Source organism: Mus caroli, chromosome 1 (assembly GCF_900094665.2).
Source record: "Mus caroli chromosome 1, CAROLI_EIJ_v1.1, whole genome shotgun sequence".
Classification (NCBI taxonomy): Eukaryota; Metazoa; Chordata; class Mammalia; order Rodentia; family Muridae; genus Mus; species Mus caroli.
Genome location: NC_034570.1, coordinates 180946199 through 180964223, shown reverse-complemented (window position 1 = coordinate 180964223; position 18025 = coordinate 180946199). Strand labels below are relative to the sequence as shown.

The following is an 18025-nucleotide window of genomic DNA, read 5'->3' as shown; positions in this document are numbered from 1 at the left end:
AATGAAAAAAAAAAATTGAAAAAGACAAAAGTTTATTTTGGTTCATGTTTAGTCAAGGTTTCTATTTCTGCACAAACATCATGACCAAGAAGCCAGTTGGGGAGGAAAGGGTTTATTCAGCTTCACCTCCACATTGCTGTTCATCACCAAGGGAAGTCAGGACTGGAATCCAAGCAGGTCAGGAAGCAGGAGCTGATGCAGAGGCCCTGGAGGGGTGCTGCTTACTGGCTTGCTTCCTCTGGTTTGTTCAGCTTGCTCTCTTATAGAACCCAGGACTACCAGCCCAGGGGTGTCACCACCCACAATGGGCCATCCCACCCTTGATCACTAATTGAGAAAATGCCTTAAGCTGGATCTCATGGAGGCATTTCCTCAAGGGAGGCTCCTTTCTCCTTTCTCTAAAAATTCTAGCTTGTGTCAAGTTGACACTCAAAACCAGCCAGTACAGTTCTGTTTAGAAGTGTCAGTCTGTGAGGGATTTGCCTTGTTCCTCTGGCCTGTTTGGATACAACAAAATCCTGGTTGGGAATGTGTGGTGGTTCAAAATCACCCCACAACCAGGAGGCAGAGTGGAAGAGAAAGGTGGGGGCAGGGATCCCATGATGTCACTTAAAGATGCACTCTCAGTGACAGGCTCTCCCATGGGGCCTACCTCCCACTAGCTCAAGGACTCCAAGTGCCCCTAAGACAGTGCTGTGGGGGGACATTCGCTCCCTAGGGGCATTGCTCATCCCACACACAAGGAAGTGGGAGCTCCAAAGCTTGCTCAAGGTCACACAGTCAATGCAAAGTTGAAGGCTATACTTTTAAAAGCCACAAAGTTTGTGAACCAGATTTCTAAAGGTGTTTGCGTTATGTGTGTGAGTGGAAACACACAGCATACTATTTAACATTTAAATGCTTTGAGCACATGCATGGTGCTTCAGGTGGAGAATCCAGATTTTGCTCATCTGCCTATCAATTAATAAACAGGTTTGTGTGCTTCCACAGCCTGATAGTGACAGTCTCATTCATAAAGAACACGTGTCTGGAATATGACTTTAAAACCAACTGGGCAAGCCTGGAGTAGGGGTCCAAGTGACAATAATGCGGAAACCCTGAGTCTGGCTATGTGGCTGTGGTAATAGGCAGTCATGAGAATGTAAATGAGATGTAAATGGGTTTCTACAGCTCTCCCCAACAGCAGGGCTATTCGGACTTGGAATTTGAGGACCTTGATTCCTTACCCCTGGCACTATGCTGTGCATTTCACTAAACACAGTGTGGAAACTGGGAAGCAAAACCTGGGGTCCTTAAGAGAGTAAATGGTTCTTCACAAAAGCAAAAATGACAGGAAAAAACTATGTGGCCCCTGACTCACAAACCCCCTCACCTCAGCTCACCTACTATCTAAAGTGATTGTCCTGCTTTCTTTATCACACTCTACACACACACACACACACACACATACACAGGCACACATAAGCACACACACATGTGGCACACACATGCATACACAAGCACACACACATGCAGACACACATATACACACAAGCACACACACATACAAGCACACACACATACAAGCACATGAATGTACACACATGCACACATACGCACACATACGCATGCACACACACACACACACACACACACACACGCATGCACATTATATACAATTTCCCATGATGTAGTAAAAACAAATCAGTCTAGTTTGAAAACATTTGACTGACCCAAGTTTCTCTCAAGAGGCAAAATCATGTGGTGATTTAAAATAAGGATTTTAGAATGAGCAAGACTTGGATTCGAACATTATAGTTTGTGGGTGTAAGTGATTAACCTTTAGTGTCTTTGTCCTGTGAACTAGTACACATCCATGGATCCTTCCACCGGTATGTGAAATATCACACATAGTACAGTGAGAGTAAGCAATAATCTTAGTAGAGGCCAGAGCTGTCCTGAAAGGTTATCAGCATCAACATTTAGTGAGGTTTCCTGGAAGAATCAAGAACAGCATCCAGGCTATCCAATAAAATGAAACCATAAACTCAGATGTTTCCAATCTCCCCATTTCCTTGAATTCCCACAGGCTTTGAATCTTTTCAGTTTGAGCTAAGAGAAGGAAGTACTCATATACAATGTTCCCATCTGATGCCATTTCATGTTGGTACCCTCCTGGTCCTGTCCTCCTGGAGGGCAGCTAGGGGATGGGACAAAGAGGGATGTGCCAGCGACAGGTCACAAAGGGAGAGGGGGATAACTATGGCTGTGCAGGGGCTTCAGGCTCTAGTGGTCACCTCTCTCACTAGGGCTGCAGTTTGTAGACTCTCAGGGAGCTTTCAAAAAAAATTACAGGTGGAGGTCAAAGGCGTTGTAGACCCTGAAGAGAACCTCCCTGGAGTCTACCCTGCATCTTTGGAGAGGTTGGACTTGGGGTCCAGGCACTCAACAGCACCCCTTGCCAATCATCTGTGCTCCCTTCCCACCCCCAGCCCAGGCCTCTTGGAGGCTCTGAGGCAAACTGGGGGCTTGTGGGGTGGGGTTGAGAAGACCTGCTGTAGTGCCACCTTTGTGACCCAGGAGCACTGTGGCTCCCCTCATCTGTGGAGACCAAGAAAGACGCAGGAACCCACCTTGCCAGCATACCTTTCTTGACACAAAATGGCCACGAAGGAAGAGTCTCTGTTACCATATTATACAGCCCAGAGTGGTGCTGAAGTCGGCATGTTCAACGGCTTGTTCGACACCGCCACGGGGAAATTACAGCAGCAGTTGCACAAAGGAGAGTATGATATATTCAAGTACGCACCGATATTCGAGAGCGACTTCATCCAGATCACCAGATATGGAGAAGTGATCGACGTGCACAATCGTGTCCGAATGGTGACTGTGGGCATTGCGTGCACCAGTCCCATCCTTCCACTCCCTGATGTCATGCTGCTGGCCCGACCAGCACCATTCGATGAGCTTCTGGGACATGGCCAGGCCACCAGCAGCATCAAAGGCAAAAAACGCAAGGCTGGAAAGACCTTGGAGCTCACTAGGCTCCTTCCTTTGAAGTTTGTAAAGATTTCTGTTCACAAACGTGATCAACAACAGCTACGTCTCAAGTTTGCTACTGGCCGTTCTTGCTACCTGCAGTTGTGCCCCCCTCCCGAAAGCAAGGATGATCTCTTTTCCTACTGGGAAAAATTGATTGACCTCCTGAGACCACCTGTGGACAGTAACACCAGTACCTATGCCATCCCAGCAGGGGACATGATGAGCACACCTTTTCTGGATGAAGAACTGAAGATACCAAAAAAAAAAGGCAGAAGAAAATCCGGCCACCGAAGAAAAAGAGATCTATACAAGATCAGCATCAAAAGCCTCCCCGAGGCCACCGCCACTGCCACTGCCACCGCCACTGACACCGACACCGCCAACGCCACCGCCACCGCAACCGCCACCGATATGAGTGCGATCAGCTCTTCTGCTTTTGCTGGTGGGGAGGGAATCTATGATTCTCACATATCCACTATTGTGTCCAGGATACCCACGCCCAAAGTAAGCTCAAAAGTCCTTGCCAGAGAGTCGGCATCAGAGGCAATAGTGTGTGACTTAGTAGACTCTTTGAGCTTGGCAGCAAACATGCCTGAAGTCTTGGGACAGATAAACAAAGCTACAGTAGGGGAGGCTGCCGTGGGAGCAAGAGGAAGCAAAAGCCATTTGACCATAGCAAGAGCTGGCAAAATGTCGCCAAAGAGCATGAAGATTGCCTTGGCAGGGATGGCAAGCAAGTCCTTGGAGTATATTCCCAGTTCACCTGCCAGCCTCTCCCGCAAAGAGATGACTATAGCAAATTCCAGGATTGAGACTACAGGAAAGTCTGTTGGAGAAACAGCAAATGACCCAGTCCCAGTTGTCCTCGCCTTGACCTTGCCAAGCGAAAGCCACTCAAGTGAAGAGACTGGGTGTCGGAAAGCCTATGAGACCAACACCAAAGCCCATAAGGAAAGGAGGTCGAGAAGGGACCAGAGAGCAAAGGAAAGAGTTGGCAGCAGGAGTGAGCAGCACCAGAGGACAGGAGAAGGTCACAAGACAGCAGGGGACAAGGAGTTTCAAAAATCAACCAGTCACAGAGGTGTTGGCGATGACAAAAAGGACAAAGGCAGCAAGCGCAACAGGTGGCACAAAGGGGTCAGCCACGTCCCCATCACAAAGGAGTCCCGGAGCTCTCACAAACTGTCCCGGACCATCTCCACTGCCAGCTCTGCCTCTGCAAGCAAGAGGATGGGCAGAATCAGCTTGTTCCTGAGAAACATCAGAGCCAGCTTGGGTGGAAAAAGCCTGGCACCACGTGGCCAAGATGTGGGCATCATGACTAAGACATTAGAGACGACCGACGTGAAGGCCATCATGGAGGCAGAGAATGGCCAGGGCTTGGAAATCATTGATTCTGTGACATCCCAGGTCATGGAGACAGTGACCTTTGAAGCTCATTAAAGTATAACTCAGAGCCAAAAACTGCAAAGGGACCCAGGGCCCAGGGCAAATCCCTGGAATCCACTCCAGTTTTCTCAGTGCAGTTTAAATAAAGGACTACCTGAAAAGGGCTGTCTGCATTTCCATACCTGCAAGTTCAGGAGTGACCTCATAGTGAATTCTGTGATGTCATTGTGAGACTCCTGGCTGCACCTGGATGAGGACTCCCTCTCTGTAATGTGGGTGCTCACAGCTATGGCTGCTGCTCTGCTTGTGATACAGTCAAGGGTCTAGTCGGAAATGGGAGAGAGGATCAGCACTGGCTATTAAGGTAGTCTGGACTTAGCAATTTTGCACACACCGGTGCATCTGAGACTCATGTGTCTGTGCTTGGGTGTTTGGGTCAGGTGTATATGTTTTTAGAGACAGCTATGAGTATATTCCTAGCAAAATGATTCAGTATGCCAACACTGGAAACAGTTCAAGTAACAAAATGAGAGTTCATACTATGTAATAGGTGGGTTATTCAGGCAGCGCAGCATTTTCCTCATAATGTTGAAAAGGAGCAAATCGGAGAGTAGGTTATCATTGCATTGATAGGAGAGTTCGGAAACAAGACAAGAAGGTAAAGGAAAAGCAAAGACGTGCTGTGTGTGTGTGTGTGTGAGAGAGAGAGAGACAGAGACAGAGACAGAGACAGAGAGAGACAAGAGACAGAGACAGAGACGGGGGGATGGAAGGACCCTGTGTGCATGTGTGAGAGAGGGAATATGGTGTGTGTGTGTGTGTGTGTGTGTGTGTGTGTGTTTACACATCCATGGTCAGCATGTGGAGGTCAGAGGACAACATTTTGGGGACTGGTTCTCTCCTTCTATTATGTGGGTCCTGGGGAATCAAACCCAGGCCATCAAACTTGGTGGCCAGCATCTTTCATGGCTGTATTTAAGGAGTGAGTACATTGGTGATCTTTTTTGTTGTTGTTGTTGTTGTTTTGTTTGTTTGTTTGTTTGTTTGTTTTACAACTTTAGTATCACAAATGTTGGCATTGTAGTAAAATTTCCCCAAACATATCTTACATCTTTTTCCTTCTGTAGCAACTTTTTCTTACGATTCAAGAAACCATAATTGGTTATTAGAAAAAAAGGCTGAGGGAGGTAACTTATTCATTGTCCAGTGGGGCCTTTGCAGGACAGGCCATCCCAGCCCACTTCCTTAGACAGAGTCCTATTTGAGGAACAAGAAAAGAGAATGAGTCCAGATTGGGCTGGCCACCAGACGCTGACTGGGAAACTCAGGAGGGATGCGCACTATCTATTGATCAAGAGGAGAAGGGGATTGTGGGGTCACAAGATTAGATATAGCCTGACAGTGTGTGTTGGCTTTTGAACACAGTAGGGTCTCAGCTGTTGGTGATCCTGTCTAAGAAGGATCCAGACCACCTTTTCGGCTGCCCCCTGGCTTGGGTTTCTATTCCTCAGCTCCTGCCGTGCCCTGCAGCTGTAAACAGACCTCCTGCCTGGAATTTCAGAGCTCCCTTCCCACTAATTAAACTCTTGAAAGGCTGAGCAGAATTTTTTTCTCCATACCAAATCTTCAAAACTTTCTATAGCTAAAAAAAAAAAAAAAAATCGCAAAGCTCATGTCTGGGAGTCTGGGTTTCCAGGTTCAAATCCTTAAAGCTGCTTTTGAGGCTAGCACAGACTTCAGCTCTGAGTGGGAAGAGGATGGTGGGCATTGAGGGTTGAGGGCTTGCTGCTGAGAAAGGAAGCTAGCTCAAGGCCTGCCCACTCCAACCATTTCCTGTAGCCAAAGGAGGCTCTTGACCCCAGCAGGAAAGACTGCTGGAGTGAGTCAAGTTTTCCCAAGAAAGGAGGGAGCATGCAGATTAGATAGGGCAGCATTTCTGAGGCAAATTACCTTGGAATTATTAACCTAGAGCTCCAAGGAGACTGGGGAGGCATTCCCCTCCTGCAGGAGGTTCACTCATAGCCAGTCTGCCCTTTGACTGAAAAAGTGTAGAAATTACTAAAATCACACCGCATTTCTTTAATTTGAGGATTTCTACACAGGTCAGTGAGAGTCTGACAGACAAAAACAAAAATAATCAAAACAAAAACCGCACTCCAAACATTTGCACAATGCTCAGCTCCCTACTGTTCTCCCTGTCTTGGGTCCTCATAGCTCACCTAACACATCAGCATTTTGGAGGACTCTTTCTAGGTGCAGAGGGACATTGCCTGTGACACCAGCAGAGGAGACCTGGAAGGCTCTCGGCTTGCCTGACACGTGTGTATTTGGGGGATCGCATGTTCGTAGATTTCCTGAAGCAGGTGTGGGTCCAGGTCTCTAGGGCACAGGGAAGAGAGCGAGCACGGGGGCCGGCAAAATAGGCAAGCTTGAAACATCAAGGTACTCTGGTCACTGAGGTTGAAGGGCTGAGTGAGAGCTGGGTGGAGAACAAGGCAACTGGGCACTGATGGCCTGGGGAGCCATGAGGACACGCAGGCCTTTGAGACTCACTGACACGCAGGGCCTGATGGGAGTCAGATCTCCGTGGCTCCAGAGTGTAGAGCTGAGGAGTGGAGGTGAGTGGGTGGGGCGCTATCTGGAGGCTCAGAGGTGGGTGGGTGGGGAGCCATCTGGAGGCGCAGGATCCTGTAGAGAGCTGGGCTAGAAAATAGGAGCCCGGGACCCAGGCAGCTATGGAAAGAGAAAGATGGAATCAGGAGACATAGCCGAGATGAAAAGGACAGTTGTTCTCCTGTCCCGAAGGCTGAAGGTCATGGTTTGGAACTATACTACACTCATCTAGAGTTAGCAGAGTGAACACTGAGGATATCTCCTCCCTTGGTCTGTGGAAAGGGCTGCAAGACAGGAATCTCAACGGAGGAAGACGTGTGTTGGTGGATAAAACAGCTTGGAGGTAAAATCAAACAAAAAACCCACATAGGGCATTCAGAGGAGTGTTGGGGGAAGCAGAGGGGACGAGTGCTGGTGGGCTTTGAAATCTACATTCCACTGAGAGACTGAATAGGGCCAGGCTAGAAGTTCTAGCAGTCTCCAGGGGTGTGTTGCTCAATAGAGCCCCTTGTGGCCATATGTTGTTACTGTCCCTTGGTGCTTGATCTAGGGGAGCCAGTGTGGTTGTCTGTGGACAGTCACCTTTCCCTTTGCCACACCACAGTTTGCCTAATGCTGAATCACTAATAATCAGCCTGTCTGTCAAGGACACCACCCCTTCAGCAGGTAGCAGCAGAGGTGACACTGGGGAAGCTGGCAAAGAGGGTATGCCTTGTCCAAGCAGCTGAAGGCTCTGGGCCCTGATGGGAATGGAGAGTCCAACTCAGCAATAGGTGGGGTGGGGTTAGCATTACACTCCCTCTGCAGCCTGGAAGCCATCTGAGAAATGATTATTGAATACCAGTTGTGGACAAGGTGGGAACCACGGAGGTGGCCTAGCACACACGGTAACAGAAACCAAGCTCAGATTAGAGTATTTGTCTGGTAGGTTCCAGGCCATTTCCAGCCCCACAAAACAAAACAAGGTGTAGTGGTGGGCAGTTTAGAGGGAGGCTTCAGTGTGAAGGGGAAGCCTGAGAGAGGCCAGGAGCAATCAGCAGAGGCAATGGTCCAGCAAACAGAAGGATTTGAGAGATTCTGGTGGATGGCAGCCCATGGTTGCGTGTCAGGGCTTTGGGTGTGGTGATCAGGTGTGAGCGGTGCAGAGAGAAGAGATTCATCTGAAGCAAGGAAATGCTACACCCTAGGGGAGAATCCAGAATACCACACACCTGGCACCCCTGAATCTGCATGACCACAAATATGACATGTGACCCAGGAGTGAGGGATGTGCACAAGCTGGGCTCTTCAGGATCAGAAAAACACGGGAGTCACAGGCTCCTTCCTCTGCCAGTCTGGAGCGTTTGACGTGCCCTATGGATACATATCTCCCTCCACACAGGCTTTCTCCACATGTATGCCAACATGTTGATATTCCTCATCCTGAGGGCAGTCAAAGCACAAGGCCTGTCAGTGCTGGCTGCCGGGAACCTCAGTCTATGCCCAGTGTGCCATGCCAGGCTACACCATGCTCTTCCAAAGCCCCTCTGTGGACACGCTCACACAGATGTATGATGCCTACCGCTTCACCCCGTTCTCTTTCCCACTGCCACCACAATGATTCAGGAAGATATGAGGAGACATAGCATTCTCCTGAGCTCTGGGGTTACAGGCCTGTGTCGCCATGACTGGTTTATGCCGTACTGGGGATCCACCTCAGGCCTTTGTGTGTGATTGTTAACTGAGCCACATATACAGTCTCATAATACTTTAAAAAAGGACATTTATGTGTGTGTGCCTGTCTGACTTTATGTGCACTACATAAATGCAGATGACTGGAACCACAGGGCATCAGGTCCTCTGGGGTTAGAGTTACAAGTGATTGTGAGCCACCTAATATGGGTACTAAGAACTGAATTGGGGTTACACCAGGCCTGGTACAGCTTACACACAATCCCATGATGTATATAGAAGACTGGGTAGCTTTGTTGTAATTCCTTAGTGGGCAAAATTAAAAGTTGGCTTTTAATTTTGGACCGGGGTGAAGATGTGGCTCACAGGTTAGGAGCATTGGCTGTTCTTCTAAAGAACCTGGCTTTGACTCCCGGCAACCCTGATGTATGGCCTGCCTAGAGTCGGCAGGCAAGCAATTCCATACCTGAAGAGTCCAGGATAGCTTCAGTCCCATCCAGAGCCTTGAGGGAAACAACTAATGGGGATTATCAACAGGAAGGCTTGTGTGTGGTCTCTAATGGTTAATTTGGCTTCCGTGAGAATGTGTTTCCAGGTCATGGGAAGCTGTTTCTGACTGTGTGTGACTAGTCTGAAACATCTTGTCCTGGAGAAAGGCTTACTAAGACTTCGGAAGTCGTGCCAGTGAGGTAGATGGATCAGAAGAGAAGGGCATTTATCAACGATCTCTATAACCTACATCGTGGAAGGTGGGAAGGGACTTCCACAGTTTGTCCCTCTCACACCCACACATGTGCTGGGGCATGTCCCTCCCCCAAGTACGTAAAGGAAGGAAGGAAGGAAGGAAGGAAGGAAGGAAGGAAGGAAGGAAGGAAGGAAGGAAGGAAGGAAGGAAGACTCAGGAAGTCAACAAAACTCCCAGGCTCAGGAGTAAAGCTTTGGCGTCCCTGTAGAATCTCCATATTTGTAAGACCCCTAACAAGGGTCTATATGCAGAAACGTGAGCTGAAGTGGAGGGTCTCAGCCCACACCAGCCACCTGCAAGCTGTGCAGAGAGCTCCAGGGACACAGCCAGCCATGGTGAGTCCTCAGAGTCGCCACCCAGGCTGGGGTGGGCTGTTCAGTGAGGCAACTGCCCTTGAGTTACGTGGTCACTGGGCTGGGCTTGGGTGAACTGATTTCCTTGGTCTGTGCCCTGTCTGGGGCGAGTAGACGATTGTGTATATCTCCCCAGAAAAAGTCGTACAACATTAACCAAGCTTCAGTCTTCTGGCACAACTCCCACCACATTTTGTTGTCTGTACAATCAGTAACATCAGGCCTGGCTTCTCAACAGATCTGACCTCCACTGGCTTACAGGGAGACAGAAGGACTGCACTGCTCTTTGTAGAGAAGTGGGCAGGTCACTTGGATCACGGGGGTGGGGGTGGAAGTCTAAGCACTCTGGATGACTACATTCTTACCACTCTGGAAAATACCATTTGCCTCCACCCTGAGGTACCTACCAGGGTCATCTTGAAGTTCCTTTCTCTCTTACTCTTCTTTCTTTTCATTTTCTAACTCTTCTCCCACTTCCTGATACACCTTTCCTTCTCTGCCCCACCCACCCACTTCTGAATCTTCAGATGCTAGTTCTTAGGAAGTTGAGAGATTATTGGGACACCAAGATCACATCGATCCTGGAAGGGTCTTGACTAAGCCCAGATGTGCTTTACATAGGAGGGAGCTGGGGCTAAGAGAGGGACTTTCCCAAGGCCCTGCGCACAGCAAGAGCATAGTGATAGTGGATCTCCAAGAAGGTCCGCAGCTGCCCTCCATTTTGGAACCAGTACCTGTAAGTAACCAAACCGGCTTTGTTTCTGTTTGCATCTGCCACCTCACCATTATAGGATGCTTAGCTTCTTGGAACCTGTCCCAGCCCCAGATTCTAGACACAGATGGAAGATTGTGTGTAGAGCAAGTGAGGAACAATTCAAACAGCCACCTCATTCCTGATCCTTAAATCCAAAGACTAGGATCTCTAACATCAACCAGCATTCCATAAAACAGCCTTGGAATCTGCAGGTATCTAGGGATGCTGAGTTTGGCCGAATCCAAAATGATATGGTAGTCAGTGAGGCTGATTGTGTGGCTGAGCCCAAGAGACAGTGTCTGTTAGGATAAGGTCCTGTGTCTCTGATCGGTGGGAATTCCAGGTTTGAGCCACCGAATATCTCAAAGCACTGAGCAGTTGGTGCTTTGAGACAGGGTTTCTTTGTGTCCTGGCTATCCTGGAACTCACTGCAGAGCAGGCTAGACTTGAACTCAGATATTCACCTGCTTCTGCCTCCAAAGTGCTGGGACTAAAGGTGTCTGCCATGACATCTGGTTGAAGCAGTTGGATCTTACAAGAAAGAACAAGTATCGACTGGAGGCAGAGGTGAGAGACCTGTGTGGGCATTAACCGAGTAGTTGAACAGTGGAGAAGGACCTGCTAAGAACCCTCTCAGGGGTTTCCTAACCTCCTCGGGTACTGCTCTGCAATTCAGTAACCAGCAGGCCGACAGGAGGATGCTGTCCAGAAAGAAGGGCTGCAGCCATTGGTTAACTGGCGTCTTCCTTGCTTTTCTGTTGCTGTGATTAAAAAGAGGCGTGAATGAATGTGACTTTTGGCGTATTCTTTGTCTTGCAGTCCCAGAGGGTGTGTGCATACCTCACTACTCGTCAGGCCGACTTATCACTGCAACAGTAAGGTAACTAACAGAGCTGGGTACCAGGGAGTGGATGATCGCTGCGCTGTGAAGGACCTGGCTATGCTGCTATCCAGAAGGATGTGGAAGATTTGGGACTTTTGGATGAGGAAGGGGCTTGAATGCTGTGCACAGAACTTATTAGCCAATCTGGTGGTTCGGAGAGGGATGTGGACTGTAGCAGCCTGTCTCGTGAGGTTTCCGAGGGAAGCCCGAGGCCATTCATGTGAAATTTTAGGTAAAGACTCAGCCTTTTTACTGCTCCTAACCCAAGAAGTTGCCTGAAAAACTAAAATTAAGAAGCAGTGGATTAACTTACTTGGTAGAGGAAGTTTCAGGACAGTGTAACGTGAGTCTGTGGCGTGGCCATTATGGATAACTCTTATGCAGGTCTACAGTGAAAAAAGAGCAAATGGGTCAGCAAAAAAAAAAAAAAAAAAAAAAAAAAAAAAAAAAAAAAAAAAAAGTAAAGGGGAGTGGGAGAGAAAAACAGGAGTAGGAAGTTTGATGCAGAGAGTGTCAAGCTTGTGGTGCTGAAAGAGAAGACTGCAGTTGTGAAGGAGGTAATCCCCGAGAAAGAACCGTCCTGGTCCGAACTGGAACAAGAATGGTCAAGACCTGATCCAACTAAGCCTCTAATACGTGGGAAGGAGACGAAGGGTTTCCTGCTCCTAGAAAGTGTGAGCAGAGTGGCCACAAACGTGATTCCAGGGGACGAGCAATCATCCCAGGCCGGCAGCCGAGCATGGCAGTGCTGTTCACTTGGTTGGAGTTTCAGAGCCACAAAACTCACAGGAGTGAGGGGGTTGTGAACTCTGTGGTTTCAGAGACCCGCTGAGGTCAGGAAGTGTGGCCGGGAAGTCTCTGCCTGAAGCCCCAAGAGTACATGGAGATCTGAGAAGCCTCTGCACACAATGGGGCTGGTGAGCATTGGATTGGGTTTGGAGAGCTGGAGATGCCGAGGGTCTAAGACATCTGCGGGGAGGAGCTGCAGGCAGGGAGCGGAACGCCCGCCCCGTGAGAGGAGGTTAGGTGTGTCAGCTGGGACGCTGGGACAGCAGAGCCAGCTAAACTTTTTGGCATGGTTATGGAGATTTAGGATTTGGGGTTTTCCCTGCTGGGTTTCAGTCTTGCTTTGATCCAGCGCTTCCTCACTTGTTCCTCAGCTCCTCCCTTTTGGAAAATGAATGTACATCCTGGGCTGGCCATTGTAGGCTGGAACTGTCCTCCATCATCTTAGGGATTTGAACCCTTGTTTCCCAGCTGGTGGTGCTATTTGGGATTTAGGAGGTGTGGTTGGATAGTTTGCTTCTGGTCTTAGTAGAGCTTCCCTGTAGAATGGAGTGTCGTGCCTCCCCCTGAACATCCTGTTGGTTTGCTTTCTTTCCCCTTACATTCTGCCTTAAGAAGTTTCTAGGACTGGAGAGATGGCTCAACAGTTCAGAGCATTGACTATTCTTCCAGAGGTCCCGAGTTCAATTCCCAGCAACCACATGGTGGCTCACAACTATCTGTAATGGGATCTGATACTCTCTTCTGGTGTGTCTGAAGACAACTACAGTGTACTCACATGCATAAATAAGTTTGTTTTTTTTTTTTTAAAGAAGTTTTTAAGTTGGAAAGTTCTAACCCTGGGAGAAAACTGCCACATGGCCTTGAACTTGCTTCGTATCCAACTTCTGATCCTTCTGCCCACATCTCTGCACTTTATGAGGCTCTAGGAATCGAACCAGAGCTTTGTGCATACTAGGCAAGCACTGTACCAAGATACAACTCCACCCTCCTGAGTGTCAACTTGCTATCACCTGGTAGCTTTGCTGTCATTTAAAGGACACCTCAGTCATTCCTCAGGTAGAGTCTAGGCCCAAGAAAAACCAAACCAATCAATCAAAGAAACAACCAAATGCTTGCCCCACAAAAGAAAATAGGAATGGCTCTCGGGAAATTAGCAGACCAGACCCTCTAGCTTTAACTTGAACTCCCTAAAAACCCATCTCCCTTCCTCATTCTCAAACAGCCATTCAGTGCCTGCCCACCATGCCTCTGTGCCCAACTCTTTCCTCTGCATCTCTCCAGTGTTCCTTATTCCCCTTCCAACCCCATGAGCTGCTGCCTTATCTCCCACCAGACGCCCTTTCTTCCTCCTTCCACATCGATCCCCCACCCCATCCTCAGCTTTCCCTTTCTTCCAGACTTCCTCCAGTTCTTTTCTCTTTCCTTGGTCATTTCCAGCCTCTACTCAGAGTTAAAGATTGCCGTTCATCTCAACTCCTTGCTACACTCAACCGCTCTTCCCATCATGTGACTTTATGCCCATCACATGCCTCTGACCCCCCCCCCCCTCAGAGACTCTAACAAGTCAGCATTGACAAAGCTTTAGATCCAGAAAACAAAAGGACCTTCTCTAGCTGCCTTCCCAGTGGGTCCAGGAAGGGGATCTGTAGGCATGCTGATAATGAAATCTCTTGCTGACAACTGAAGACCAGGGTCACCCTCATCTGCTACTTCTTCATGGCACACAAGCTGGAGTCTGTTTAAGTTAATTCCCTTTCTTGGACTTTGAAGGCCAAGAACTGGGGCATGCTGATTTATGCAAACTAGATGTAAATTAACCCTGAATTTACTGGAAATCCGTGGCTCCTCTGCCAGGAAGACTTAGGGAAAATTTGGAATCTACTTCCCAAGAGAAATATAAAAATAGAGTAGCTTTAGGCTAGGGCTGAGGGGTGTGGCTGGAAGTTATGGGAGGAAGGTGCAAGAGTGTAGCTTCCATCTTGGGCTCTAAGCCACCCAGCAACAGAGGAAGTAAAAGTATCAAAGATGTATCAAATCACCAAGCCTCCCGCCTTCTCTTTCAGTTCTGAATTATGTGTCAGTTCCAAATCCTGTCAAGAACCACTCACCCCAGAGAGCAGAACACCTGCCCCAGAGTTACTGCGTCTGCCGGAACCCAGAGTAACTGTGTCTGCGGGAACCCAGAGTTACTGCGTCTGCCGGAACCCAGAGTAACTGTGTCTGCCGGAACCCAGAGTTACTGCGTCTGCCGGAACCCAGAGTNCCCAGAGTAACTGTGTCTGCCGGAACCCAGAGTTACTGCGTCTGCCGGAACCCAGAGTTACTGCGTCTGCCGGAACCCAGAGTAACTGTGTCTGCGGGAACCCAGAGTAACTATGTCTGCAGAAACCCAGAGTTACTGTGTCTACATCTGCGGGGACCCAGAGTAACTGTGTCTTCGGGAACAGGAGCTTTTCACTCAGTTCCTAGTTCCCATGACAATATTCGGCTACTCCTCCCACAGGCATCTCCTCCATATATGCAGAATCCTTTAGTGTGGCTGGTCAAGTCAACAGAATGGTCTAGAACCATGCCAGAGGGAATAAGACGTCTGGATATTTCTATAAGAAAGACCTTAGAGGATAGCTCCAGAGTGGATCAACTCAGCTATGAAAGTCAGGCCTCTCATTTCCTGAAGCATCTCCAGTCACACCAGGCAGGCTGAGGTAGGAGAATAGTGAGACTGAAAGAACCTAGTGGGGAAACCCCCACTCAATTCCCAATTCGGCGTGCACCCAAGAATCACAAACAAACAGGCCATCTTGATGTAAAAACATGAGGTAGTTTAATGGCGGAGCTCCAGGTCGAAACGTATCTCACGCAGGAGACAGTGGATTTGACCACGAGGCTTGGAAGCTAGGGGTTTTTATAGAAAAGGGGTGGGGCTGGGGGAGGAATTGGCGTGGTTTCACGTGATTGGTCCATTTAAACATCAGCAGCCTGTTAACATTTAACTTAGGTCAGAAAGGCAGGAGATAGGGAGGCACTGGGCCAGTCAGGCATGTCATTCTCTTTATCTTTATGGCTAAGCAGCCTCTGGAATGTCTTAACAACGGGCCTGCCTGGGCATGTCCTGGCCTGTTCTGCTATGTTCTCAGCCCCAGGTTTCAAGGCTCACAAACAACTCTTTGGGCTCTTTGACATAAATTACATGAATCACAGGTCTCAAGTTTTATTTCCTTTCAAGATCAAGGCCCACATAGCCTGATCTGTCTTGGGTGTATGTTGTGTGTGTGTGTGTGTGTGTGTGTGTGTGTGTGTGTGTGTATGGGTGCACATTGTGTAGTCCCAAGATTGATGTCTCACATAATCATTGTTCTTCTACTTTATCCAATAAGGTGGGCTCTCTCAATCAGACCCAGAGCTCACCTATACAGCTAGTCTTAATAGACAGCTTGCTGTGGGGAATCCCACTTCCACCTTCCAGGGCTGTCAAGCACAGCAGGGTTTTATGTGAGTTCTGGGCATCTGAACCCTTCTTGTGTATGGCAAGAGCTTTGTGAACTGATCAGTCTCTCAGCCTTCCTTTAGATTGGGTGTGCTTATGTTGTAGTGGACTCGAGGTCGTCACAGGGCAGCTTGTGCAACAACTCGCGGGACTCAGTTCTCTCTGTCCAACATTGCTGGTCCCAGAGAACAAACTCAGGTCATCAGGCTTGGTGTCAAGTGCCTTCTTGCATGGTTAACTGGTCTCATTTTAAGTCACCATCTGCTTGTATTTTCTGTGACTTCCAGAAGAACTGTGTCCTCAAGCAGTGGTCTCAGAAGGCAGTCATGTTGGCTGAGAGCTGAGGGGATAGCACTGCCCACATCAAACACTATTAAGACCATGCCCTACAGACTTACCTGCTGGATAGTCTAGTTAAGGCATTTTCTTAATTAAGGTTTCTGTGTTAGTTAGGGTTTCTGACTTAACTGGGGAGCTGTGCTTCAGACTGGGGCATAGTCACAACTCTCTATGATTTTCATCCTGGGAGGAATGGACACTCAGGACATGTTCTCCTTGCAGGAACGCTCAGGAGTTGAGTCAGAACACTTAGACCCTCTGTGCCTTAACGCTGTGAGACTGGTCATGAGAGCCAGCATCAGGGTGTGAGGATGAAGGGCAGTCCCACAGAGGAAGGAGGAGGAACACCTAGTGATGGTGAATCTCCGTTGTCCACTTGAGATCTAGAATCACCTGGGAGAAGAGCAGCTTTGAGGGAAGTCAGAGCAGAAACTCAAACAGGGCCGGAACCTGGAGGCCAGAGCTGATACAGAGACCACGATAAGCCAACTATGGTGCTGCTTACTGGCTTGCTTCTCATGCTTGCTCAGCCTGCATGAGAAATCCAAGACCACCCTCCAGGAGAGGCACCACCCACAATGGTCTAGATCCTCTTATGTCAATCACTAATTAAGAAAATGCATCGCAAACTTACCTATAGGCAAATTTTATAGGGTCATTTTCTCAATGGAGAGTCCCTCTTCCCAAACAACTCTGTCTTGTGTCAAGCTGACATAAAACTAGTCAAAACAGTTTCTTTTTTTCCCCCCGCATGACTCTAGTTTGTGTGGAGAGAACAAACGAACACCCTAATCAGCACAGATCCCCTGGACCTGGAGTTACAGACGATTGTGTGCTGCCTGACATGGGGCCACATTCAGGTTCTCCGGAAGAGCAGCAAGTGGTCCCCTTAGCTGCTGAGCTGCCTCCCTAGCCCCCATTGTCATTTTAAAAGTTAGAGTATCTTTTATTTATTCTTTGCCAGTTCATATGTGTACATAAGGCTCACACAGCTCTCCTCCGTTCCCCGTGGGATGCCCAGTTATGTCAGCCTTGCCCATTTTTGTTCTAATTAAGGACCCCCTGGGTCCTGTTGTGCTGACTGGTCTTGTTGACTTGATTGAGAGCAGGTGACCACAGTGGGAGTGAGGGTGCCATGCCCAGGTCATGCCCTGAAGATAGCACTGCACACCCTTCCTCCCCATCCTGTTACATCCTTGCCACCTCTCTTCCACAATATTCTCCAAGCATTAGGAGCAAAGGTTGGTACAAATGCCCCATTTAGGAGCTGAACGTGAAATAGATATTTATTCTCAGCATTTTTTGCCAGTTATGAGTCTCTGCATTGACTGCAGACCAACACAGGTAGAAACTTCTTTGGCCAAGATTGAGAGCAGCCCTGATCTATGGCTGTAAGCATAAATATTCAGAAGGCAGCTTAACAGCATGCCCATTTTAGCAAGACAACATTAGTTGGTTCCTCTCTAGCTCCAGCGACCTCCTGAACCTGGGATTACAGTCCTAGGCTTGAATTCCTTTCTGGGGAGCAGGCTTCAAGCCCAATACCAAAGTAGTTGGTTATCTCTGTGGGGGTCCCTGCAGGTGTCATGAAAGGCAGGGGGGGAAATGAATCACAACGAGGTGAGGATAAAAACCAGGTTCAACATGACTCATCCAGCTGGATCAAACTTCTAGGGTCTGTGGGGTGGTTCATTGCCAGCATGTTTAAACAAGGTACAATCTGGGGAAACTTTCCTGGTGTAATACAATCCCCGGTGCACAAGAAAGTGTAGTTACATAGAAATTCAAGTCAAAGTACGTGCCATCTCTTCCAGGAAGATGACATGTAAAGATAGGTTCTTGTATTAGCTTAGGAGTCCTAAAAAGGATCTGGCTTGGTCTTGGTCATACAGATTATGACAAATACGGAGGTCATTTGGGTTTTTTCGTATCTCTGGTGCTGGCCATATAGATAATGAAGGGTCGTTTAGACTACTAGACA

The 18025-nt window shown here is 48.4% G+C and overlaps 1 protein-coding gene across 1 annotated transcript; it reads left to right on the top strand.

The window, feature by feature from the left end:
• The first annotated feature begins 2284 nt into the window (after positions 1-2284).
• On the top strand, positions 2285-4568 carry Fam71a (family with sequence similarity 71 member A). Its single transcript, XM_021166989.1, has one exon. The coding sequence runs from the start codon at positions 2641-2643 to the stop codon at positions 4462-4464; it is 1824 nt and encodes a 607-aa protein (XP_021022648.1). The 5' UTR covers positions 2285-2640; the 3' UTR covers positions 4465-4568.
• The last annotated feature ends 13457 nt before the right edge of the window (positions 4569-18025 follow it).

Excerpts from the sequence above, each read along its gene's own strand:
- Fam71a (XM_021166989.1), top strand. The coding sequence starts at position 2,641 with ATGGCCACGAAGGAAGAGTCTCTGTTACCATATTATACAGCCCAGAGT.